Source organism: Apus apus, chromosome 4 (assembly GCF_020740795.1).
Source record: "Apus apus isolate bApuApu2 chromosome 4, bApuApu2.pri.cur, whole genome shotgun sequence".
NCBI lineage: Eukaryota > Metazoa > Chordata > Aves > Apodiformes > Apodidae > Apus > Apus apus.
In genome coordinates this window covers 99,588,003-99,610,066 of record NC_067285.1, presented here as the reverse complement: position 1 = coordinate 99,610,066, position 22,064 = coordinate 99,588,003, and the positions used below count along the sequence as shown (strand labels likewise).

General features: G+C 38.5%; 2 protein-coding genes across 6 annotated transcripts in view; one reads left to right on the top strand and one right to left on the bottom strand.

Moving 5' to 3' along the window:
• Positions 1-2,439, top strand: part of CC2D2A (coiled-coil and C2 domain containing 2A) — a 57,866-nt gene extending 55,427 nt beyond the window's left edge. For all 3 annotated transcript variants that reach the window (XM_051617883.1, XM_051617881.1, XM_051617884.1), the window contains 3 exons: positions 406-464; positions 878-1,055; positions 2,034-2,439. In XM_051617883.1, coding sequence (XP_051473843.1) covers positions 406-464; positions 878-1,055; positions 2,034-2,222 — 426 coding nt within the window. In that variant the 3' untranslated portion in view covers positions 2,223-2,439. The remainder of the gene's footprint in view (positions 1-405; positions 465-877; positions 1,056-2,033) is intronic.
• Positions 234-22,064, bottom strand: part of FBXL5 (F-box and leucine rich repeat protein 5) — a 73,396-nt gene continuing 51,565 nt past the window's right edge. For all 3 annotated transcript variants that reach the window (XM_051617905.1, XM_051617904.1, XM_051617906.1), the window contains 7 exons: positions 20,625-20,807; positions 18,027-18,152; positions 17,053-17,201; positions 16,776-16,858; positions 14,794-15,516; positions 11,800-11,948; positions 234-4,699 (listed from right to left, as the gene is read on the bottom strand). In XM_051617905.1, coding sequence (XP_051473865.1) covers positions 4,623-4,699; positions 11,800-11,948; positions 14,794-15,516; positions 16,776-16,858; positions 17,053-17,201; positions 18,027-18,152; positions 20,625-20,807 — 1,490 coding nt within the window. In that variant the 3' untranslated portion in view covers positions 234-4,622. The remainder of the gene's footprint in view (positions 4,700-11,799; positions 11,949-14,793; positions 15,517-16,775; positions 16,859-17,052; positions 17,202-18,026; positions 18,153-20,624; positions 20,808-22,064) is intronic.

Here is a 22,064-nt window from a genome sequence, read left to right as displayed (position 1 = left end):
CACAGCTGTTGTCTTCTGTGTAAGATCTCAGTACAACAGTGAAGTAAATGGGACAAATCTCTAACACAACCCTATCCCAAGAAGTAACATGGTGTTACAAAGAAAATGTCAACTTTTGCCTTACAGCTAGGAAGGCATTATTTCAAGCTGTACACACATCCTTTGCAAACCACCAGGCAATTTTCTCGTTTACTACAGGTACAGTTTACTAGGAAAAGAAAAAACCCACATCATTACACACAAACATCTCAATGTTTTTATTAAAATACAAAATAATGGTCTACTAAATAATTTTCACATAATGGTGCTCACATGTTCATTCTTAGTGGACCTCCTGAAGTTCCATTGCTGTATAACTAGAAGAAACTGTGTTTTTTAATATTTAACCTTTGTATTTATTGCTAGCCTGAAGAATTAGTTTATCAGCACTCAGACAAGGCTGCTGCAGTGGAACTACAAGGCAGGTAATTCTACCCCCAAAACAAATGTTGTCAGTGTTCATCAACAGAGGTGGAGCATCTTCTTACATCCCCATCAAGTATGTTCATGCATAGGTGCTAAAAACCTGCTTTGAACATTAGGAATTGACAGTGGCCAAAAAAAAGTCAGCTTTAAATGCTCTTTTAGAGATTACGAGATAGAAAAAGCTGATCTGGCGGTGCTGTGGTTTCCTAATAAGCAAAAGAAAGCTGTAAGCCCCTGGCCTCCCACGGTTAGTGGAGATGCAGGCACCATATAGCTATGCTCGGATTGCTTTTCTGTGCTTTTACATAGCACTCAATTTAACTGAAGTGTTTATGTTACCCATAATCTGTGCTAAGTGTGTCAAGGTGTCCGGTAAATACCAACCTGTAGTAATCAGTATATTTTATTACAGGATTGAAAAACTATTAAAAGATAAGATTATGGAATGGAGACCAAGGCATCTAACTCGCTGGAACAGATACTGTACCTCTACCCTCCGTAACTTTCTACCACTGCTGGAACAAAACCAAGGCAAAGATGTAGAAGATGACCACGAGGCAGAGCTGCAAAAACAGCTGGGAGATTACAGGGTACAGCTGTGAATGTGTATGGCTTGTGCATATAACTAGGAGGCTAAAGCCCTAGGATTTAGTACCAGTACTCGGGTATAAAAAGCTTTTGTACCATAAGATAAACCAGTGCAATATTTACAGACTGAAGGAGTAATGATTTCTTTGATTTCATTTGTTGATGTTGAGGATAAAAGCCTCTGTTGAATGTAAAGCTAAACTGGCTGCACTGTTCTTGTGTTACTGCTGTACCAGAGCAGTCACTACCTCCAATACATAAACGTAGGTGCTGTCTCCAAGCACTGAATGCTTGTGGGTTGATCAGTGCAGTAGCTCTCAAGTCTGGTCAGTAAGAACCTGGCACTGGTGCTAAGTAATGCAGCACAGTCCACTTCAAGGACAGCAATGTGCTCTACACTTCAGCTGTCTACTCTTTGCTCCACCCTTTAAAGACAGAACAATATTAACTTCAGTATTCACTGATGCCACCAGTGTATTTATGCATTTCCTCCAGGCTGTTCTAAAGGGTTAGTCCTTCCGCTCTTCAGGTGAAACACTCATGTTACTGTGGCAACTTCCAAAAGAATTGAGGTTTCTGTTGGACCTGAAATCTATTATGGGCAAGCAATATCTGCCACCTCACATCCCCAGCCAGAAGAACACAATGAATTAAAACCAGTTAAGAGGCAGAAAAGCCACAAAGTTATGCTGTATGCCTTCAGTAACATCATTTTATTCTACTGGATTTCTAAATATCTTTAGTTTGAACAGAACCCAAACTACAGAGGGAAAATGTCCAAAGTTTGCCAGGATTATATGAAATAGGGAGGTGGTATTAAAATACTAGATGTGCTTTTTATTGCATCTCCTCAGAACAGCAACAGAACAGATACATTTGCATGCACAGTGAAACAGATTTTTAAAATTATGTATTTATTTAGGTGCCTTTACTTTTCTTCTTACCTTATGAGGTTTTTTTTTTTCCTTTTTTTCTTCCAGGTCTCAGGATTTCCCATTCACAGGCCATTTACTGAAGTCAGGCCTTTAATAGAAGCTGTACACAGCACAGGAGTTCATACCATTGACATTTCCAATGTTGAATTTGCTTTAGCTGTGTATGTTCATGCTTATCCCCAAAATGTTTTCTCTGTATGGATTTATGTGGCTTCACTTGTACGAAACAAGTAGTATAGACCAGTCAGAATACTTGAAGAAACTTGCTAATGTAAGGGTAAATATAACAGATTTCTCACACTGCTGAATCCAAAGTGAGAACCTGATTTTGAGTAGCTGCAAATACATGAGCTTTATTCACCCTGCAACCACTGAAGATATTTAGTGGTGTAAGACACATTTTCTTTAAAAGTTAAAGACAAAGTATTTTAATAAACATTTGTACCAAAAAGTTAGTGAGTTTCTACTAATTTTATACAAGAATTTCTGACTGTTACTATGGAGTGCAAGTTCCTTCAAGTTACCCTAGTAAAACATTAGCAAAATAAGTTTACTAAAAATAAAATTCACTTCTTAGTGTGTAAATAGTGGTGTTAACTGCTAATGCTGATATAAAATATATATCCTTTTCCTGCAGTTACCTTACTTACTAATTAAACTCTTCCAGGCAAAAATGATGGTGGGTTGAGCTTAAAAAGGATGTTCATCAGATTGCTCTTGAGTTTAATTCCAAACAAGTCTCAGTCCATCTAATAAATACTAGACAAAATCTTTGGTTTAGAGCCTGTGGTTGCCACCACAGGTTCCCTCCATAAACCTCCAGGAGAAAGGAGTAACTGTGCTAACATGCTTTGCTGAACAACACTGGTAACATCTCCTAAGTTTAGTCCAAGTCCCCACCAGAGAAAGGTGAAGTAAGTGAACAGAACTTTCTGCAGCTCATTGAGGCCTCAGCTGTGTCTTTGCCAGTCTGCACAGAAACCACTACCTACCAGCAAGAAGAAGGACCTCTGGCTGCACTTTTCCAGCCTCAGAAACAAGAATTCTGGAACACAAACAGATGCAAGAAAGCCATTCCTTCCACTCTGCTTCAGTCAGCATTGGACAGATGGACACATATGTACCCTAACCTTTGGGCACTAAATACATTTAATGCAGCTTACTTGAATCAACAGTTCCTGGAATCATGGTATCCTTCTATACCTCTTCTGTAGGCTTCTAACTGAGCACTGTACATTCTGCCTGTAGTTCACATTCAGCTGTTAACCATGAGCAGCTAACTGCACCAACTCCACATCCACCAGTATTTTCCTTATGTTACTGCTCCTCAGTACTGGGACCAAGATGGTATCAAAACTTGCAGTTTTGTGTAATCTCCAGCAGTGCCTGCAAGTGGACTTCCCAGACACCAAGAATCTTCAAAGCCACATACGCCACCATGGCTCCTGTCCTAAATAACACTACTTAAAATAATGTATCCAGTTAGTAGAACAGGTAAAAATTACTAGTGTGATGTGTCAGACTTCAAAATTAGGCAGGATGGGGTGATAAAAAAACCTATCAGCCTTCTGCAAAGGCTGCCACCTCCTCCTCTTCTGCCCAAAAGAAAAACCACCTGCAATTATGCCACTTGAGCAGATCACATTAACTTGGGCTACACTACCCAGTCTTGCAGCAGGCTCTTTTCCAGACCACCCCACACACAATTTATACGTTTCTCTTTATTTTAGTGCAGGTTTTGCTCAGCCCAACAACAGAGCCTGCATTCCCACTAGTCTCCACTGTTCAACGAGGGCTTGTTTTTAAATCAGAGTCAAAGCAATGGGGAAAGCCTAGTGTTGTCTTCCACAGATTTCATATGAAGGAAAACTACCTTCCTTGGAAGTTGTTTCAAAAGTGCCTCTTACCACAATCATGCGAAGAAAGAATTGAAAACAACTCCCCCACACACTGCAAGATTCAGGGCTCTGCAAGCACCACACCTACCCATCCCATCTCTGCAGCCTATTGGCATTAGACTCCTGGATACTACACCTCAAAAGCATATACATTCATATACATATACATACTTTTTTATTGGTGGGAATGTTTTATTTGAGTATGTCTTCCAAGCCCAAATACAAAACCAAATGCAAAAGGAAGGTGGGAATTTTCCTAATTTTGCAATATGAAGAATTACTTCAGGATAAGGGGAAAGGGGAAGAAACAAGGCTCCTAAAGATGTAGAATTGTTACCCAAATGCAAACAATACATTTCAAATTCTCTGCAGAGCTTTATATTGTACTTACGGATTCAAAATAAAAAACCCATTCACTTAACACAAAATAATCCAGTAAAGTATATTTAAGTGCCAAACTTAAAAGAAAGTGGCATTTTAAAAAAAATCCAGATGTTTTCCCATCTTCCCCAAATTAAGAACAAAACACCCTTCAAGCCAAATGAGATTTTGTGAGATTGTTACAACACTGTACAGTACACTCATAATTAAGATTTGGAAGTTGTGGGCAGGGTCAGGCTAGTATAACAGATCTCACTCCAAGGACTGTTAACACAAGATGCAAACTGTAAGTAAAGTGCATGAAAGGAAGCCTGCTCAGCTAAATGAAGGAGACTGAAAGAGCAGAAGTCAGAGGTCATTCACCAGAGCGGCAGCAGGCCCGAAAACCACACTGCAAATTCTGGCATCCACTGGCGGTTTCAGCATGAGGACCTGCACAAAAACAGAACAAATGTGAAAAGAAGAAAAGGCCATTTACTTGGATTCTGAATTGCCATCACCTGGTAATACACTAAGCTTCATTCACCACTCGAGTCTGAAGCACTACTAGTACTATCACAATGTAAAAACCTCAGCTGGAAGAGTTCCTTGTCAAGATCAGTTGATAGCTTAGTCCCATGAAGATAACACATTTCAAGTGACATAGACATACAACAAGCAACAGTAAAAGAGCAAGCTGAAGCAAGCTCTCACAGATAGCTTTCAGAATTGAGGTGTATTTTCACAAGGCATATTTAACTCCTGTTTTTCAAATTCAGATGATGACTAATGGCATTAGCAAAGAAACCATAATCTCCAAACTACTTCTTCTATAATGAAAATGCTTTTACTCTGGAAGGTTTTTTCTTCATGAACATGTCATGGCTGGCTACACTCATGTAGTCTGACTGGGAATTCAAAAATAAGGAGAAAAATCACCTTTAGTACCACTGCACTTATCGAAAGCCATAAGGCTAAAAGCTTCCCATTCAAAAAGAAACAAAGTTGTGAGCACAGACTGTATAAATCAATTCTGTAATTCTACCCACCTCCATTTACCTTCACTTACTATTATCCCTTTAATTTGATATAAGTGATCATGAGATACAAAACTATTACATTTATTAGTACAGGATCTTATTTCCCATAGCCATATGCCTGCTTTAGAGAGACAAAAATTCACATTCAGGTTGGCTGAACTCTGGCACACAACATATATTGGCTGTAGGTTGCTGAGTTAACGAAAACAAGCTGGTAACGTCCTGGCCAGGACAAACCAGATTTCCCTACTTTGTATTTGAAACAAAGCAAAGAATATTTAAGGTGTTTTAATACATCTAGAAAGGACTAGCAAAATAATATAATGAACTAGGGCACTATGCTATGTCTGCCTTGTTTTCCCCTTGAACAGTAACCTAATGTAATTCAATTAATTTCCAAGAACCTGGTATCTGGAAAACAGCTTTCTGCTTCTTGCCCCACACGGATCAGCAATGCTGTGCAAAGTAATTAAGTTAACATGCATGAGACTGAATATAACAAACCTGAAGCTATCACAAAGGACAACAGTTACAATATGCAAAACAGTAAACTTTTCATTTGTCGATAAACTCATTTTCCTTTTAAAATGTCTTCATTCACCTGAACTAAATTTTGATCCTCCAAGTCACTTACGAGCTAGAGTTTGAAAGCTTCTTCTCAAGTCCTGTACAAAGGAGACTCGGTGTTTCTGAACAGCTGGTTTAGCAGAGTATGTTCTGTGCAGCCACATTTTCCAAGTCGGAGCTGACCTTCCTCACCACTGCCACAGCTAAGCAGTGATCTGAAGTGCATTTGAAGCAACAGTCACATTTCTAGTAAAATGCTTGTTGAAAAAATGTAGAGAACCAGAACATCCCGAGGAGTGGAATACTCAGTGTTCTTCAATATTGCTCTTCATCCTTTTCTTGCTCATTTTAAGAATGTTCTCCCTCATAGTCCTAACTGGAATATGAAAACTGCTTTTCTAGGTCTGACCAATGGTCTGTCTAACCCCACCTTCATCACCAGCAACAGTAAGTGTTACCTAGTGAGATGATATAAGCCTATTGTGCACACCTTCTGTATCTCCCCTGTACCCCTAGCTGCTGTAGTAGGGACAATAAAGTCCATTCCCTTTAGTATATGCTTACAGCTCTGCTGCACATGCATTTGTTTAACCTTTTTTCAAACCTGCTGATATTAATTGCTTCCACAACTTCCCACAGGACCAAGTTCCAGAAGGTCACTACATTCTGCAAGTACTTTAAATCAATTAATTGCCTAGCCCCTTCATCTGTTTTTGCTGAGTTCTAATACTGGAGAATTTGGAGAGCTGCTGTTCACCTCATATGCTGCTTTCCCAGTTCTGCAGTCACCCCACTTTCAGCCTTCTCATTCCCAGACAGAAACATTCCAGGCTTTTGAGCGTCTCCTTGCAAGACAGCTGCTCAGCTCCCTAACTCTTCAGAAGAGATCTCTCTTCTGTGTCTTCTGTTAACTCCATTACATACACTCCTCAAGATGGGGAAACCAAAACCACATGCAGGACTCCAAATGTGAGTGCCCCAAGGCTTCCAGGACCATGCAGCAACACCCTCTATCTTGCTCTCAACACCCTGATGATGCATAACATTGGTGGCTTTTTTCTCTGCTGCTGCAAACAGGAAAGATCTCAGAATTAGCACCAACAGCTCTCTGAAATCATTGTCTCCACGTTGCAACTGCCAGTTCTGAATTCAGTTTCATGCAATCACAGTTTGCTTATTCCCAACCACCCAGACATATAACCATACATACAGCTGTAGTGAAGCTCATAAGAAGTCCTTCTGGAAATCTTCAGCACCAGTACCATTACTTGAGGCAGCTCAGTACCACTCACATTTGGAAATGACAGTGTGCATTTCTTGTACCATGACAACAATGGACATGCTGAGTAAGACCGATCACAACACAGAACTCTTGGGGGGGCAGGAATGGGAAGAGAGATGTCATCTCCCAGATTCCTGTCTGCCCTGAACAGTGGCCATTAAGCCCTGCCCTTTCTTCCTTTAACTAGTTTTGTGGTTTTAAATTTAAACCAGTCTTACGGAAACTTCTATAAGTAAACTGCAGCATTTGAAACATGTATAGGTTCATTTCCTAATTTATTACAAATAAATAATTACAAATTAAATTCATTACAAATTACATTAAATCAGACCACAGTGAAAGTTTACCCTTCTTCCAATGCTTCATTTTTTGTCCCATGTCTAATCCTCATCCCATCACTAACTTTCCTTTATAACCTCTGATAAACAACTGAAAAAAATTAAATATTCAGTGTTCTAGCCACATCTCCTGAACCCTCCCAGGAATCCTATATTCTTTCTCAGCATAGACAGGCAATTCCTGTAATCTGAAGGGTGTTCTATGCTTTTATTACAAGGTAGGAAGAGTCAATAATAGCTGTTTTAACAGTAGGGCTCTTTGGTTATGACTCATTTATGTTTTGACACAGCAATTCATCTCCTCCATCACAAGTCATTTATCTCCTCACCCTCCATAGCTTATTCTTTTCACATCCGATAAAGGTAACAAAATTGAAATACCTTTGCTTTTGATACCCATGAGAGACCATCTTTATCTCCCTTGCTTTATTTACTACAACTGACTTTTGGCTACACCACTTTGACTTCCTAATCTCCCATTTCCCCACATTTTGCTGCAAACCTCATTTGGACTGGACTGTGTTTTCAAACTATCCCTGCTTAAATTTGATTGGCCTCTTTGATCTCACCAAAAAACTCTTTCTGCTGTTTTCTTTAGACTCCATATACAAGGTCTCCAATCCATCTCACCTTACTGGTGCACCAGATTTATAGCAATATGGTAACTGTGTAAAGTTCCTTTAATATCATCTGCTGAGCAAGACTGTCATTTCAGATCTTACAGTGGGGCTGGATCACTTTCAGAATGATCCCTCTCTTTCTGATGACTGTGAAGACTTAATGAGCACTACTAGTGAAGTGCCTAAATAAAAAGTGTTTTGGGCTAGTTCACCTGCGAAAACAAAGTTAATCAGATTCTCATCTAACCTGCTACTGTCTACGTCGCTGGTTTAGTTACCTCTAAACAGGATTATTATAATGCTCTTTACAAGCACGTCTGGTTAGTCAGATGCTTCAGGAGACCCAGAATAGAGGTTACTCATGATGAGCAGCTCTCTTTCTTTTCAAATAAAGTACATATAAGCACATCTTGCAATGTAAAAAAGAAGCATAGCTATTTGATTACTCCATTTTGTTACACGTACTAGTGAAACAAAAATTAGTCAAAACTTCCTAGAGAGAAGTTAGGCATTTCACGAAGAATACATGACAACCCAGACCAAGACCACAGTGGAAGAGCCACTGCAGCCAAGACAGCTGGCTGCCACCACCACATCCCTTTAGTCACTTGTTCTAGCTCTCATTCATGTGGCTTACAGCGAGATGGACCCCTGACCCATCCAGGAAGAAAAAAAAACTTTCAGCTCCACCAGCAAGATGCTCTATCATCAACACTGAATACCGTATTTAATGGCAACATAGCAAAATTAACACATTACAAGGGAATTACTAAAAAAGCGATCAAATTAAGCATTAGTTTTAATATATATATACACACACATATATATATATATAAGCAATGTTAAATTAAAATCTCAGTTTACTAAATGCTACCTTCTATCAGCCTTTGGTAAAGTCACACTTACAGATCATAAAGATCTGTAAGAGAGCACCTCAAGATCTCAAGAGAGCACCTTGATTACCTGCAGAACTTCAAGAGTTTGGTCTAAGTCTAACAACAATGCATTCCCATAGAAATTTGCAAAAAAGAGTCTATAAATCTTAACAGAAATTGCAAAGTCTTGGCTCCGTTGCTGGAAGACAGATCAAATTATGACCAATGAAATTTCTAAATGCCAGAAGAAAAGAGTGAATCATCAGAATCACCACAGCTTTATTTCATTAATGCCTGATTCCTTTAATTACAGCTGAGGACTGCATAATTAAAAAACTCTAGAAGCTGAATCATACTTAAAAACTGCAAAGAACTACTGCTGCAGAAATTAGGGAGCCCCACTCTTCTCCACTCCAGGCTTTAAAACTGAGAATACAACAAGGAGACTGAATACAGCCTGTGGAGAAATATAAACTTCTAAATGTCAAGAGGTAACTCATACATTAAACTCATGATTCATGCTTGTAAATCAAATGTGGTTTAGACATTAAATAAAACCAGGAATTAGAAGGGGTGTGCACTGTCTGAATTTCTGAAAGTTAAGCCCTTATATGTCAACAGACAAAGTGACATCTCTATTATTCAAAGATGGCTAAATTCCATGCTGTTGGCTCCATTTTTTTGTTCTGCAAAACCGACAGGTTTTCCAGCATGATCTCAGAACATATCTCCTTCCCCCAAAAAAAACCCTGATAAGCTGGTGGGCTAAGAAAATTATTATTCTCTACGATCTTACAACCAATAATCTTTGTGCAGGAAGCAATAATACAATTTATATATGCTCACAAACATAAACAGCTTCAGATATGGATTTATTTAAAAGAAATAATTATTGCTTTCCCTAGCTACTTTAGAAATACCAAGTGATACTGAAATAGATGAAGCTGTCAGAAATCCTGCTGCCACAGGATGAAGTAACACATTAGTTTCACACTGAAAAGCCCTTCCCCAATGAAGTTTGAGTTGAAATACAAAGACTACCCAGATAAAACTGCAGAAAATTCAGTTATAAAAGGTTGATTCCCATTTCAGAATTTTGCTCCAGAATCCCCTGGAGGTGTTTACTGACTTTCTTCTCAAAGAAAACAGCCACAAACTTCTGAGATGCTACTACTTCTCAACAGATCTGAGAAGTCAAGACTAACAGCATTGCTCTCCTGTTGATTTCTCTCTACAGCAGTAACTGTTGATCCAAAGGCATCCATGATGCTTTACAAAACCAATCAAAGCTTATAGGCTCTCAGCTCCCAGCATGCAATAGAAGGAAGAAAATAAACAGGAAGAGGGTGAGGACACCTTTACAGAGTAATTCCAAAATGTATGCTGCTTAAAAATATATAATTTCTTGAGGATATTATGGAACAGCCAAGCTTTAAAGCAGTGTACTCACACAAGAGATTCTGGCTTTGTAAACTACTACTAAGACAGCACAGTAAATTTTAGGGACAAGGAGCAACAGAAATTTCTGAAGGCAAAACAGAACATCAAGTCTGGTATTACCGACAGAAGTGAAAACAGGAAAAACAGCAAGGAATCAGATATAAAAGAAGAAAGGCTTTTAAATGGTCTTTGAAGACATCTTTAAACCCAGCACAACACAGGAAGGAGATTCAGTGAAGGATTTTTAAAAAGGAACCTTAAAATTATCAGGTTGAAATCCTAGAAGACAGTTAAAAGCTGTAGTAAGGATGGAATGGAAGGAAGTAACAAAAAGCATCTCAAAAGAAAAAAAAAAGCCAAAGCAGCAGTGTCAAAAAAGTGCATAAAGAAGCTCAAAAATTATGGAAGCAAAATATGATTTAATGCTTCCACTTCTTCCAGTCCAAGTGCATTATCTCAAACCTGTTCCAATGGACTGAACACCCAAACATCAGTACAGATTTACTTGTAGTACTAGAGCCCTGACAACCTGTACCCCTGCCGTGGCTGCATCTCGATACAGATGCAAATTACACAGCTCAACACCATGAACTACCAGTGAATATAATTTTGTTTTACAGACAATTAGTTCTTATAATCCTGTGAACACAGTTATTATCCTCCTTTTCCTTCCCCACACCCTTCTATTGCACTTACCTGTTTTATATTCACATATACAATTTAAGTCACACCACTGCTTCCATCTCTACAGCTATGAATGCTTACTGGGCCTAACATAATAGACTGAACTCCAGTGTGGTAAACCCTGAAAAGACTTGCACCATAAATGTATTTTATGCATTTATGCAGATCTTTCCACAGCTTAGATACATCCCTAACTTACTGACTCAAGCAAAACCAGGAAAAATTAAATTATATTTTCCATAAAGACATGTGATGATAGGATAAAAAATATCCTAGACCAAAACTACTCCAATATGGGACGTTTGCATGACAAAACATGTCATTCCTTTCCTAAAAATCACCACTTTGGTACCAGTCTAATGAAGCCTCTGTCTGAAGCTACAACCATTAATAAAACATACAGCTACATGGGTTTACAGGACAAGTGTGTATTTGATACACAGAGAATTAGTGTCTAGCCCCTATTGCTTGTGCTGAGATAAATTATGAGATACATGGACCAAAAATTTAATACAGAACTGTAATAGTGACTAGCAAAAAAACCCAGCAGAACAAATGAGTCTGTGAAACTCAGTGCTACACAGCCAAGGGGAAAAAAAAAAAAAAAAAAAAAGTTGGGTTTTGGTGCTTCTTTTTGTTTTACAAAGTGTCCTTAAACGAAACATGGCACCCCAGAAAACCACCACATCTTCATAAAAAGACATTACCGTTAATGTTGTCACAGTAGTAAAAGTGTTCATCGTTTAGAGAAGGGCATGCAGAAACTAAATCCTGCAGGCCTGCACCAGTTACAGTGAGACAACCCGAGAGGTTAAGGTGTTCCAGATGTGGCAGTCCTCCTCCCAGAGTCAATGCCCTGTTAACAGACAGAGAGGTGTTAAGAGCCTGCACAGCGCCAGACTGACAAATACTCCAACATGTCGCCAGGTCACAGACTTAACTGCATCTCATAACAACACCTCTAAGGAACAGTGTAGTTTTAAATCTGGCAGTTTCATATCCTGTCAAGGGGATCACCCCTGAAGCTGCATAACAGACCTGAAAATTGAACTGATTTCTACAGAAATTAACAATTCCTTCTGACAGACTTAAATGGTAAATCACTTTGTTTATTAATTACTTCAGAGCTGAACAAGTATTTCAAAGAACTATCAAGACATTCTTAGGCAAAACACCACTGATTTTGACAACTCTTTCAAGGTTATGTGTATTTCTTGACCCACCCTATAAACATGACACTCCCAAATTTGGCTCATTATGCTTCCAAAACTTTAACTGTCTCATTTTTTCAGTTAACATTATTTGGGAATCCAAATTTGTGTTTTCCCCAAGACTGACAGCAAAGCCTCTCTCTGCCAGCATACCACCTTATTATTCATGGGGATTTCTCTGGTGTTTTTTTTTTTAAATATATCACACCTGAGCAATCCCTGTATTCCTACTTGCCCCTCTGCAAGTTCACAGGGCAGCAAGCCCAAGTTCTGTCACAAACAGGCTCATCCAGCTGAAAAAAACACCAGGTCTGAATCACCACGCTACAGATCCAAGCCAGCACATAAAACTGAAAATGCCTTCAGAGCATCACTGCACAACTTTCTCCTGTCAGCCAGCAGAACTATTGACCACAAAGCCAGCTATCAGTTAACAGCTTTATATGAAATGAACCAGCAAGTGTTTCTATCAGGAGGTTTCATTCTCCCCGAGGGACTATTCCGGTGAATGCAAGCAGCACATTTTGCAGCACCTTCTCAGCACTTAAATACTGTGTTTTATCCAAAATGCAACAATGAGACACTGGCAACACAACTAAACTCCTCCCATGACTCAACTCAATTTCCCTTTGGTCCTAGATTACCGAGTCATGAAAAAACAGACCAGTAACACACCAGCTACAGACAGCATGACCTAACCAGCAGTATCCTCTCTGCCACTTGAACAGTAACAAGCTCAAACATGAAGCAGAACTATCTGAAGCTTACTCTGAGCAAGAGTAACACTGGTGAGTGAAAGAGAGTCCAAAGAACCACCACAGGAGATGTCTGAGCAGCTGGTGCTTCTGAAGATCAAATGGGAATGAAGCCTCTAGAGAGACAAATCAATGCCAGCAGCACCACACAGTACTTCTCAGTTGAATACAGCATGAAGTACAGGTAGGCATGAAGTCTTCCCACTCCAAGAAGCTTTAATCAGCTCTAAGTGCTAGGAAGCTTTAATTAGCCTTAAGTGCTGCAGCACACCTGGGTAGCAAGTACCTCAGCATCATCGCATTTTTACTATGAAGCATTAACGACATTTTTCTGACATAACACAAAATACCAATGACAAATATTATCCCACATAGGAAATCTTGTAACTCACTTGAAGTTATCTCAACCCTCAAGTCAACTTCAACTATTTTTTCTCTTCCTTTGTCATATTAACTCACATTCAACATGATGCTCTGCACATACAAAATTATCAGAAAAGCACAGAATCATTTAGCTTGGAAAAGACCATTAAGATCAGAGTCCAACTGTTAACCCTAGCACACTGCCAAGTCCACCATTAAATCATGTCCCTAAGCACCACATATACACATCTTCTAAATACCTCCAGGGATGGTGACTCCACTACTTCCCTGGGAAGCCCATTCTAGTCCTTGACAATACTTTTGGTAAATAAATCCTTCCCGATACCCAATCTAAACCTCCCCTGGTGCAACCTGAGGCCATTTCGTCTAGTCCTATCACATTTGGGAGAAGGGACCTACCCCCACCTAGCTCCAACCTCCTGTTTGGTAGCTGTAGAGAGCAGTAAGGTCTCCCTTCAGCCTCCTTTTCTCCAGACTAAACAAGCCCAGTTCCCTTAGCCATTACTCCTAAGATCCTTCACAAGCTTCACTGCCCTTCTCTGGACTCACTCCAGCTCCACTCTGGACTCACTCCAGCCCCTCTGAGTCTTTATTGTTGTGAGGGGTCCAGAACTGCACACAGCACTCGAGGTGCGGCCTCACCAGTGCCGAGTACAGGGGCACGATCACTGTTCTTCGTCCTGCTGGCCATGCTATTCCTGATGCAGACCAGGATGCTGTTGGCCTTCTTGGCCACCTGGGCACGCTGCTGGCTAATATTCAGCCAGCTGTTGATGAACACCCCTGGGTCCTTTTCCCCTGGCCAGCTTTCCAGCCACTCTCCCACAAGCCTGTGGTGTTGCATGGGGTTATTGTGACCCAAGTGCAGGAACTGACACCCGGTCTTGTTGAAGCTCATATAACTGGCCTCAGCCCACCAATCCAGCCTGTCCATAAATGATGACACTATTCAGAAAGGTTAATTGACACGTTACTCCAGTTTTATGAAGTTTTAGGCATATTGACAGGCATAATGGAAAAACCAGTGAATCAACACAACTTCCTAATAAGAAATCACTAAAAATCAAAACTAAAAACATTAATACTACCAAGAACAACAAAATAAAAAATACTTTACTTCAGAGGATGCCTCTAGAAGACTGTGCATTTTTCAAATCCCCAGAGGAAAAGCTGGAGAAAGTTTTCCAGTCTGGTATTATAAAAGTGTTAAGATGCAATGACCACTTCAAACTTACCAGATTCTTCAACAATGTTTCTGCCAAAACTAGGCAAATTAACCCCAGAATGTCTCACCAAATACAATTTAAAAACATGCACTGCAGCAAAATAGCTCTTAAAAATGTCTGCTCACCTGAGAGCACGGTCTGTGATCTGGTAACACCCAGACAGACTGAGAAACTGAAGAACTCGTGCAGTCTCTTCATCTGTTTTTTCACTCCCAGAGTACGCAGAGTCTTTTTTCTCTGACTGCTTAGTCCTTGTTGGTTTTTTACACAGTGCAGAGGACTCTGGAAGTGCCTGAATAGTTCTTAGTGCTGTCCCAGCACAACAGAATGAGTGACCGCAGTAGATCAAGTCAGTAGACGCACAGTGCTGCTGCCACCCTCTAGTCCTTAATCCATAAATGTCTCTACTGTAGCAAGATGCTGAACAAGTAATATGGGATGTTGGTTCCATAAGACAAAATCCTTCAACATTTCTGTGTCTCCACTCTGCAGCATCTTCAATGTCAGCTAAATCATCTGCATCTAGCATCCACACATATGCAGAACTGAAGCTTTCCGAGCCATCGGGTTTAGTCCAATGCTGCTCACCATCTCCTGCCTCAATGAGGTTTTCATTGCTGATCTCATGCAAACAATTATATTTCTTGTTGGACTGCAGAGTAATCTCTCTGTTTTTCCACAAAGTCTTGGCACTCCTGCTTCTGCAGCTTTTCAGAATACCTCTGGTATGGTGAGTTGACAGGATACCCAGTGCTCTGGAAAGCCTCTCTATAGCCACATCTGTGATTTTTTCACATCCAGATAGATCAAGGTGGCGGAGATTCTGGCAACAACCAATTGACAACCAACTGAAATCAGAACAAAATGGTTTGGTTGGTAGTATTTGATTCTTTTAGTTTTTGTTCAGAAACAGGTGTTAAGACTAAACATACAAAAACATTTTCTTAAGTAAAGTACTTTTATTCAATCACAGCTAGATTTGATACTCCAAGTGATGTATAAATACCTAGAAAAATTACATCTAAAGAAATGTGAAATCAATCATGAATCAGTAACAACCTGTATTTTTTCCATAACATAGATAATTAAAATAAGTCCAAATTTGCCATACATTGAACAAAGTTTTAAATAGTAGATCAGGCTGCAAACACCAAATACACGTGACAAAAATTTCAAAAGCAGCTTCTGTTGTGTACAACAGGTTCGTCCTGTTACCAAGAGCCATCTAAGTTACTAGAAAACCTAATTAACTTCTCAGAAGGCTAAAAATAAATGAACTTGCTGGACTAGCAAATTTCATTCAAAAAACCCACACAAACTCATCCCTTTGGCCTTATCTTTTCCAACTGAAGAAATCTAATCTACAGTAATATTGTCACATTATTAGCTATAAAAGTATATAACTGATTTAAGTGACCTTTACTTATTCACAGTTCATGTTAACCATCATTTACTTTCTATAAGCAATTACTTAAATTTACAGCAAGCCAAATTAATTTTTTGAGTTAGTAATATATGAGGTACAGCAAATAATTAAGTTTCACTAGAGATTGACAAAAGCTCACAAAGACTGGCGTCTTTGGTATCTCACAATAAAGCCCATTGGTGCAGGATCTGCAACCACACACCATCCCACTGACATCAACAAAATTTCTGCAGGCCTCAGTAAAACTCCGGAAGCCAGTTACAGCACTTAAGCTCTAGAGCTTTGCCCACCATTTGATCACTCTTTTAAATGACAGTATTTCAAACACTACCAGTTATACTGGACCAACTACCACTACTGAGGAATTCTGCAAAATCTATGGACAAGTTCAAGTTTTTAATACTAGGACAAAACAATTATTGTTATAGATAGCTACACACTGACAGGTAACACATATCCAATAGTGAAGAAAGAGCCTTTTAAAGAGCCATTTCAACAAGTTACATGCTTCACTTGCTATTTCACTGATCTGTTACTCTCGTTAGTTCTTAGTTGTGTGAATCCTGAATGCGATTTCTCTGTTTCTCTCTTTATTGGCAATGGATTAAGACATTTCTGAATGGTTTTCACTCTCAAAAAGCTGGATTTTTATTATTTTTAAGAAAAAATAAATTATCAAACCTTTCAAATGCAGAGTCTGAAATATCAGTTTGAGTAAGATCCAAATATTCCAAGTTTGGGCAAAGCTCCAAGATCTGTCTAACCTGGAAAAGGAAAACAATCAGTGAAGACACAAGACAATAAGGCTGTGCACAGTGTCAAAAGACAAAATATGAATTAACATTCTCTTGAATTGCAATTCACTTTCATTACCGTAATGTTTTGAACTTAAGCACATCACTTACTAATTAGAGGCCGTATAGCCACAATTATTAAATGCCAGTTTCAAATTACATACCATTTTGCTGGACACTGCAGAACTGTAGGCCAATACTAATGTCTTCACTGAGGAGCCTACATGCGGGAGAACATTATGAATTAAGCCATGAAGTAAATGTTTTTCCATTTGTGCTATATTAATGGCAAGCGAATCTTCAGCTGCTTCTTCTGCAAAACAAAAGCAAAGAGAAAGACTTAAAATATGCTTTGAGTCATTTGGAATTCACATTGCCATCTTGCATCCAAGAAGTTATCAGAAAACTAAAGAAACCTTAAAGCCGTAAGCTTCAGAAAATACCTTACATCAAACTTTGACTGAATTCTAGCTCAACATGCTACGTAAGTCTCACCTTCAAAAAACTATCTGCTTGTCCTTCTGACAGTACTGATGAGTTTAACTCAAATACCAAATAAAAACATTAAGTCTTAATAGAAAATTATCATTAAAGGAACTGGGATAGATATTTAGTACAGATCATGCACTGCTCAGGGCTCTGCGAGGCAGCTGTTTCCACTGACTTCCACTTGAAATACTGACAGGGCACTTCAGATCCAGACATCCCCATAACTCTTTCTGCCTGCACTCATGTTCACTCTCTCCCAGATTAATTACTTAAGCACATGAAAACCAGCTCCGTGCTTCTCCTCCATCTTGTCTCCCATTCCCCTTTATTTCCACCCTGCTGAGAGTCACAATGATATGAAGATGAGAAAAAATAGCAGTCCTTTCAAAGGAGGTGCTAGATAAAACTTCCCAAGTTTTTTTTTTACTGAATAAGTCTACTTGACTTAGTAAGCATTTAATTTAGACAGATGTATTATTGCAGTTTCATTATTTTAATGGTGTCAACTATATATAATAAAAATCTGTATTTTAAACTGATTTTACATTAAAAACTCCATTTTATATATTTATTTCTTATAGCTAGGTCATCTTCCAGGGGGAAAAAAAAATAAAAATAAAAAAAATCACCAAAACCAGAGTTTACCTACCAGACTCATCTATGTCAGCATCTTCATCCCATTCTTGGAAAGCACGACTTTCATCTTTTCTGTTCTTCACCCATTCTTCATCAGGTTCTGCCTCAAGTTCTGCTGCAGGACCACTGTACCAATCACCTACTCATCCCACCCACCCCAAAACAGAAGGAAAGGAAAAAGAAAAAAAAAAAGTTCAAAACAAACTTCTCATTACTGCAAGAAAACAGCAATAACTTCTCAGTATATTGTGACCTGAATTAAAGACATAAATGAATTCTGCATTCATCTCAACTACAGTTAAAGCTTGACATAATTGTTGTTTGGTCTATATTTTTAGGCTTCAAAAGACTGCTGGAGCAGTTTCACTACTGTTCCAGAACTCATAGGATATTAAGCTATTTTGAGACATGCCTGTTGACCTTGTTTTCTTAGTAGGGACCAGTAGGATTGCAAAAATAACAGAAACTATTATGGAATATTTGGACTGTGTAGGTGCTCAGGTTTTTTCTGGTAGATAAATAAACCATCAACTTTAAGTATAACATTAATCAAGATGTTTCTGTTTTCCTCTGAAATCTCACAAACATACAGTCAGCCAGGTTGTATTTTATTAGTTTGGTTTTGGCCACTGCACATGACAACTCTAGGATCAAGAAACTCAAGTTCTGTAAGTAGCCTACTTAAAACAACTACGCAGTATTCAATTATAACATACATATGACTCAAATCAACTTATGATAATTTTTTAGATCATCTTGATCAACACCAAACAACAGCAACTGCTCCACTGCTTTAACTAGTAGAGAAGTCACTCTCCCTGAGGGTTACTGCACGAGTGTAATTTACTTGTAGTTTGGGTGTTTTACAGTGTTGGGCTTGGTATACACTGGTCTGCTGCCTCCCTCAGCAAAGACATGCTTAGAACAGCTTAACCTACTGTGTCACTAGTGGGGACACTTCTTTCCCCGAAGCAAGGGCAACCCCTCCTGAGTGGTATCTAGAGGAACAAGTTTTCTTCTACGAGCAACACAGTGACAATGAAATCCTAATCAACTCTCAACCAACTGTGAAACAAAAGGTTTCAGTAACATTTCTCATCTTCTTTAATTCATCTTTATAATACATAAAAAAGCCTCAGAAACCCTCTTTGTATTAGAAGGAAAAAAGTTTAAAAACTAATTCAGCCTGTATTTTTATGGGGTTTTTTTCCTCTTCCAGCAGTAAATCCTATTTGAGAAGCTTCCACCCAGTTTGAAGCACATCTGTACCAACAACTGCAGTAGTATACACAGTAAGTCATAAGACTGGCTTCTGTTGTGCCAAAACCAGGTTTTGGAGTAAGTAATTTTAAGCACTTGCCAATTATCTTTTTTGCATAGCACTGAATTATCAAGATGACTAGCTTTTAGATGAAAATTTAACAATTTGAATTCTGAAACCTCTCCACTCGGTCTTCTGCAGCAGAGGGACTAATCTCTTACTTTCATTAAGATTATCCAACTAAAAAAATTAGTTCAGACCCAGAAGTCATTTAACTCCTCTCTGCCTCATACAGATTTCAGAAGCCATAAAGGTATGGCTAGAAAGAAATGTTTAGCTTTTATGTATCTCAGAATTTAAGTTATATATTGCTAGCTTTTTCTCTTAAAATCTTACAAAAGCACATAAAATACAACTTATCAAACAGCATTGATTGCCTCCTTTTTACTCAAGTACACCAACATGACAACAACTGTGAAGCCTGCAAAGCCATACTCACATTGTTTAATACTCACAAAATTATGCACAAATACAAAAAGAATTATTTAAAACTACAAATACACTATACCGACTTGTAACTGGCCTCATTGGAATATAGAGTATTTTGTCTGTTTGAACAGGCACTTTTGCAAAGGGTACACTTCTCAACAGGAAATTTCAATTAACAGGAGAGTTTGAGGAACAGAAATAAACCAAACCACTTAGTACTTACTGCAGTAGAAGTTATTGAAATAAGATATCTAAAGAATCTATACTAAAACTAACACTCATACAGTTTTCTTCAAAGTTTGACTGTAAAAAGTAAGAACAGATTGTGAGGAAATGTTAGAATTCCATTTGTTACAAACTTCCATTCTGCAGCTAAGTCTGAATCACAAGACAGACCTCTGAGAAGAAAGCATACTAGTCAGGAACTAATGAAACATGTATTTTATCTCTGCCTGGTAGCCTCATGAAATAATAATGTTGCTCATATAGGTGTAACAACAGCATTTGTAATTCAAAACCTCTTAATTTCTTAAACCATAATTAATAAGTTATATTAATGAATAAACTTGTTAGCATTTACACAAGCAAACAAACTTCAGTAAAACTAACAGTTTGTATACAAGAGCTACTCACGAGTTACAACCAAGGCAATTTCTAGTTTCTTAGTTCTACAAGATGGAGATACGTTTTTCAGATTTTTAACACTGAACCAAGTTTCAGGGCACTATCCTTGCCAAAAGGGTGCACTCTTCCAGCATGCTAAGATGTCGGGTTCTTTGTACATGACAGCCTATGCTGTTCTCTTCTTCAGAGATTCTGATAATTAACATGCTTTCAAAAGAAGAATTATATTTAACCTACCTCTGGCCCAGCGAACAGGGTAAAGATGTTTCCAGAGAGATCCAGTTTTAGTCAGCTGTGACCATTCAGTGCTCACTTGACTGCACTGACATAACTCTTGGGGGTTAAGGTAACTGAAAATGGTCAGCATTACTTCAGGAGGAAGATTAGTAATATTTGTGGTGTGCCCTGTTACTTCAGTTTCTGAAACACAGAAAGCATGTGTTAAGTGAAGCTTTCCTCATAGCTCTCCGTAACAATAGTGAAACTCACATGTTGACTAGGACAAACTAGGACTAGGACAAAAAATAGTGTCTGAAATATTTTAAATAATTGTTTGGCAAAATGATTGGAAATAAATAGGTATTGCTTTAGCTTTAAAAAGCTTTTACTGTCATACCACCTTAAACAACACAATCAGCTTAGTTTTCTGTTTGCCAATTTCTCAGCTGGCTAGTTTTTTCCAACCATGACCCCCCACAAGTCATAAAAGCTCTGGATAAAAGCAAACTGCTGCTACTCAACCACAACAAGATGAAAGCAGTATTTGCTAAAAATGAAATGCTCTAAGAAAAATGCCTTAAGTCACAGAAGATATATATACCTGCTTTGCCACGTTCCCAGGGAACAGCTGGGACCACGCTCACTGAAAGTGCTTAAACTCTTGACCAGAACACCGTAAGAAATCCTCAACTAACTCTCTGCAGCTGTCTCATGTTTTATTTCTAGCTTTAAGTATAGACGATTAATTTTAACTTCTGAATGGTACACATTGGAAGGTAAACATAAATACTAGGTTAGAGACTAAACTTTTGACCACTGTAATTAATATAATTCAACGGACAGCAGCAGGAACCATCACCAAGAGGTATCCTTTAGTGCCCAAGTACAAAGAAAGCTGCAAACTATATAAAATAAAAAATTCATAACTTTGGTTAGTTGGGAGTTTTTTGCTGTTTTAAAAGAACTTACAATGCTTTATTTAAGGACTATTTACTTGAGAAAAAATATTTTTAATATAGTTCTCAGGAATCCTTAGAAATACCAGATTTCTCAAATTAGTAGGGATTTACTTCTAAAGTTAGGACACAAAGTACTTAAGACTTAACAGGGAAACAAGCATCAGGTTTCTTCTTGCAAGGGAGCTTCAAAAGTGAACAAAGTAAACTTTACCCTGTGGTAATCTATTGGTACTTCAAAAAATATAATTAAATACAGTTTCACTTGATGAATCAATATATTTATTCGTATACATGGCAAGTCACTGCAGGAAACTACAGAAAATTGCACACTAAAATGCAACTGAAACTGCACAGGACTGCAAACTGTTATTTTCTCCCACCTTTAAATAATAGATGCAGGATACATACTTTCCTCTCCCTAAAATCTGGAACAAAACCACTGCAGAATTACTACTGTCCCAAAACTGCTATCCCTGCTAGACTTAACAGCAAGTACTGC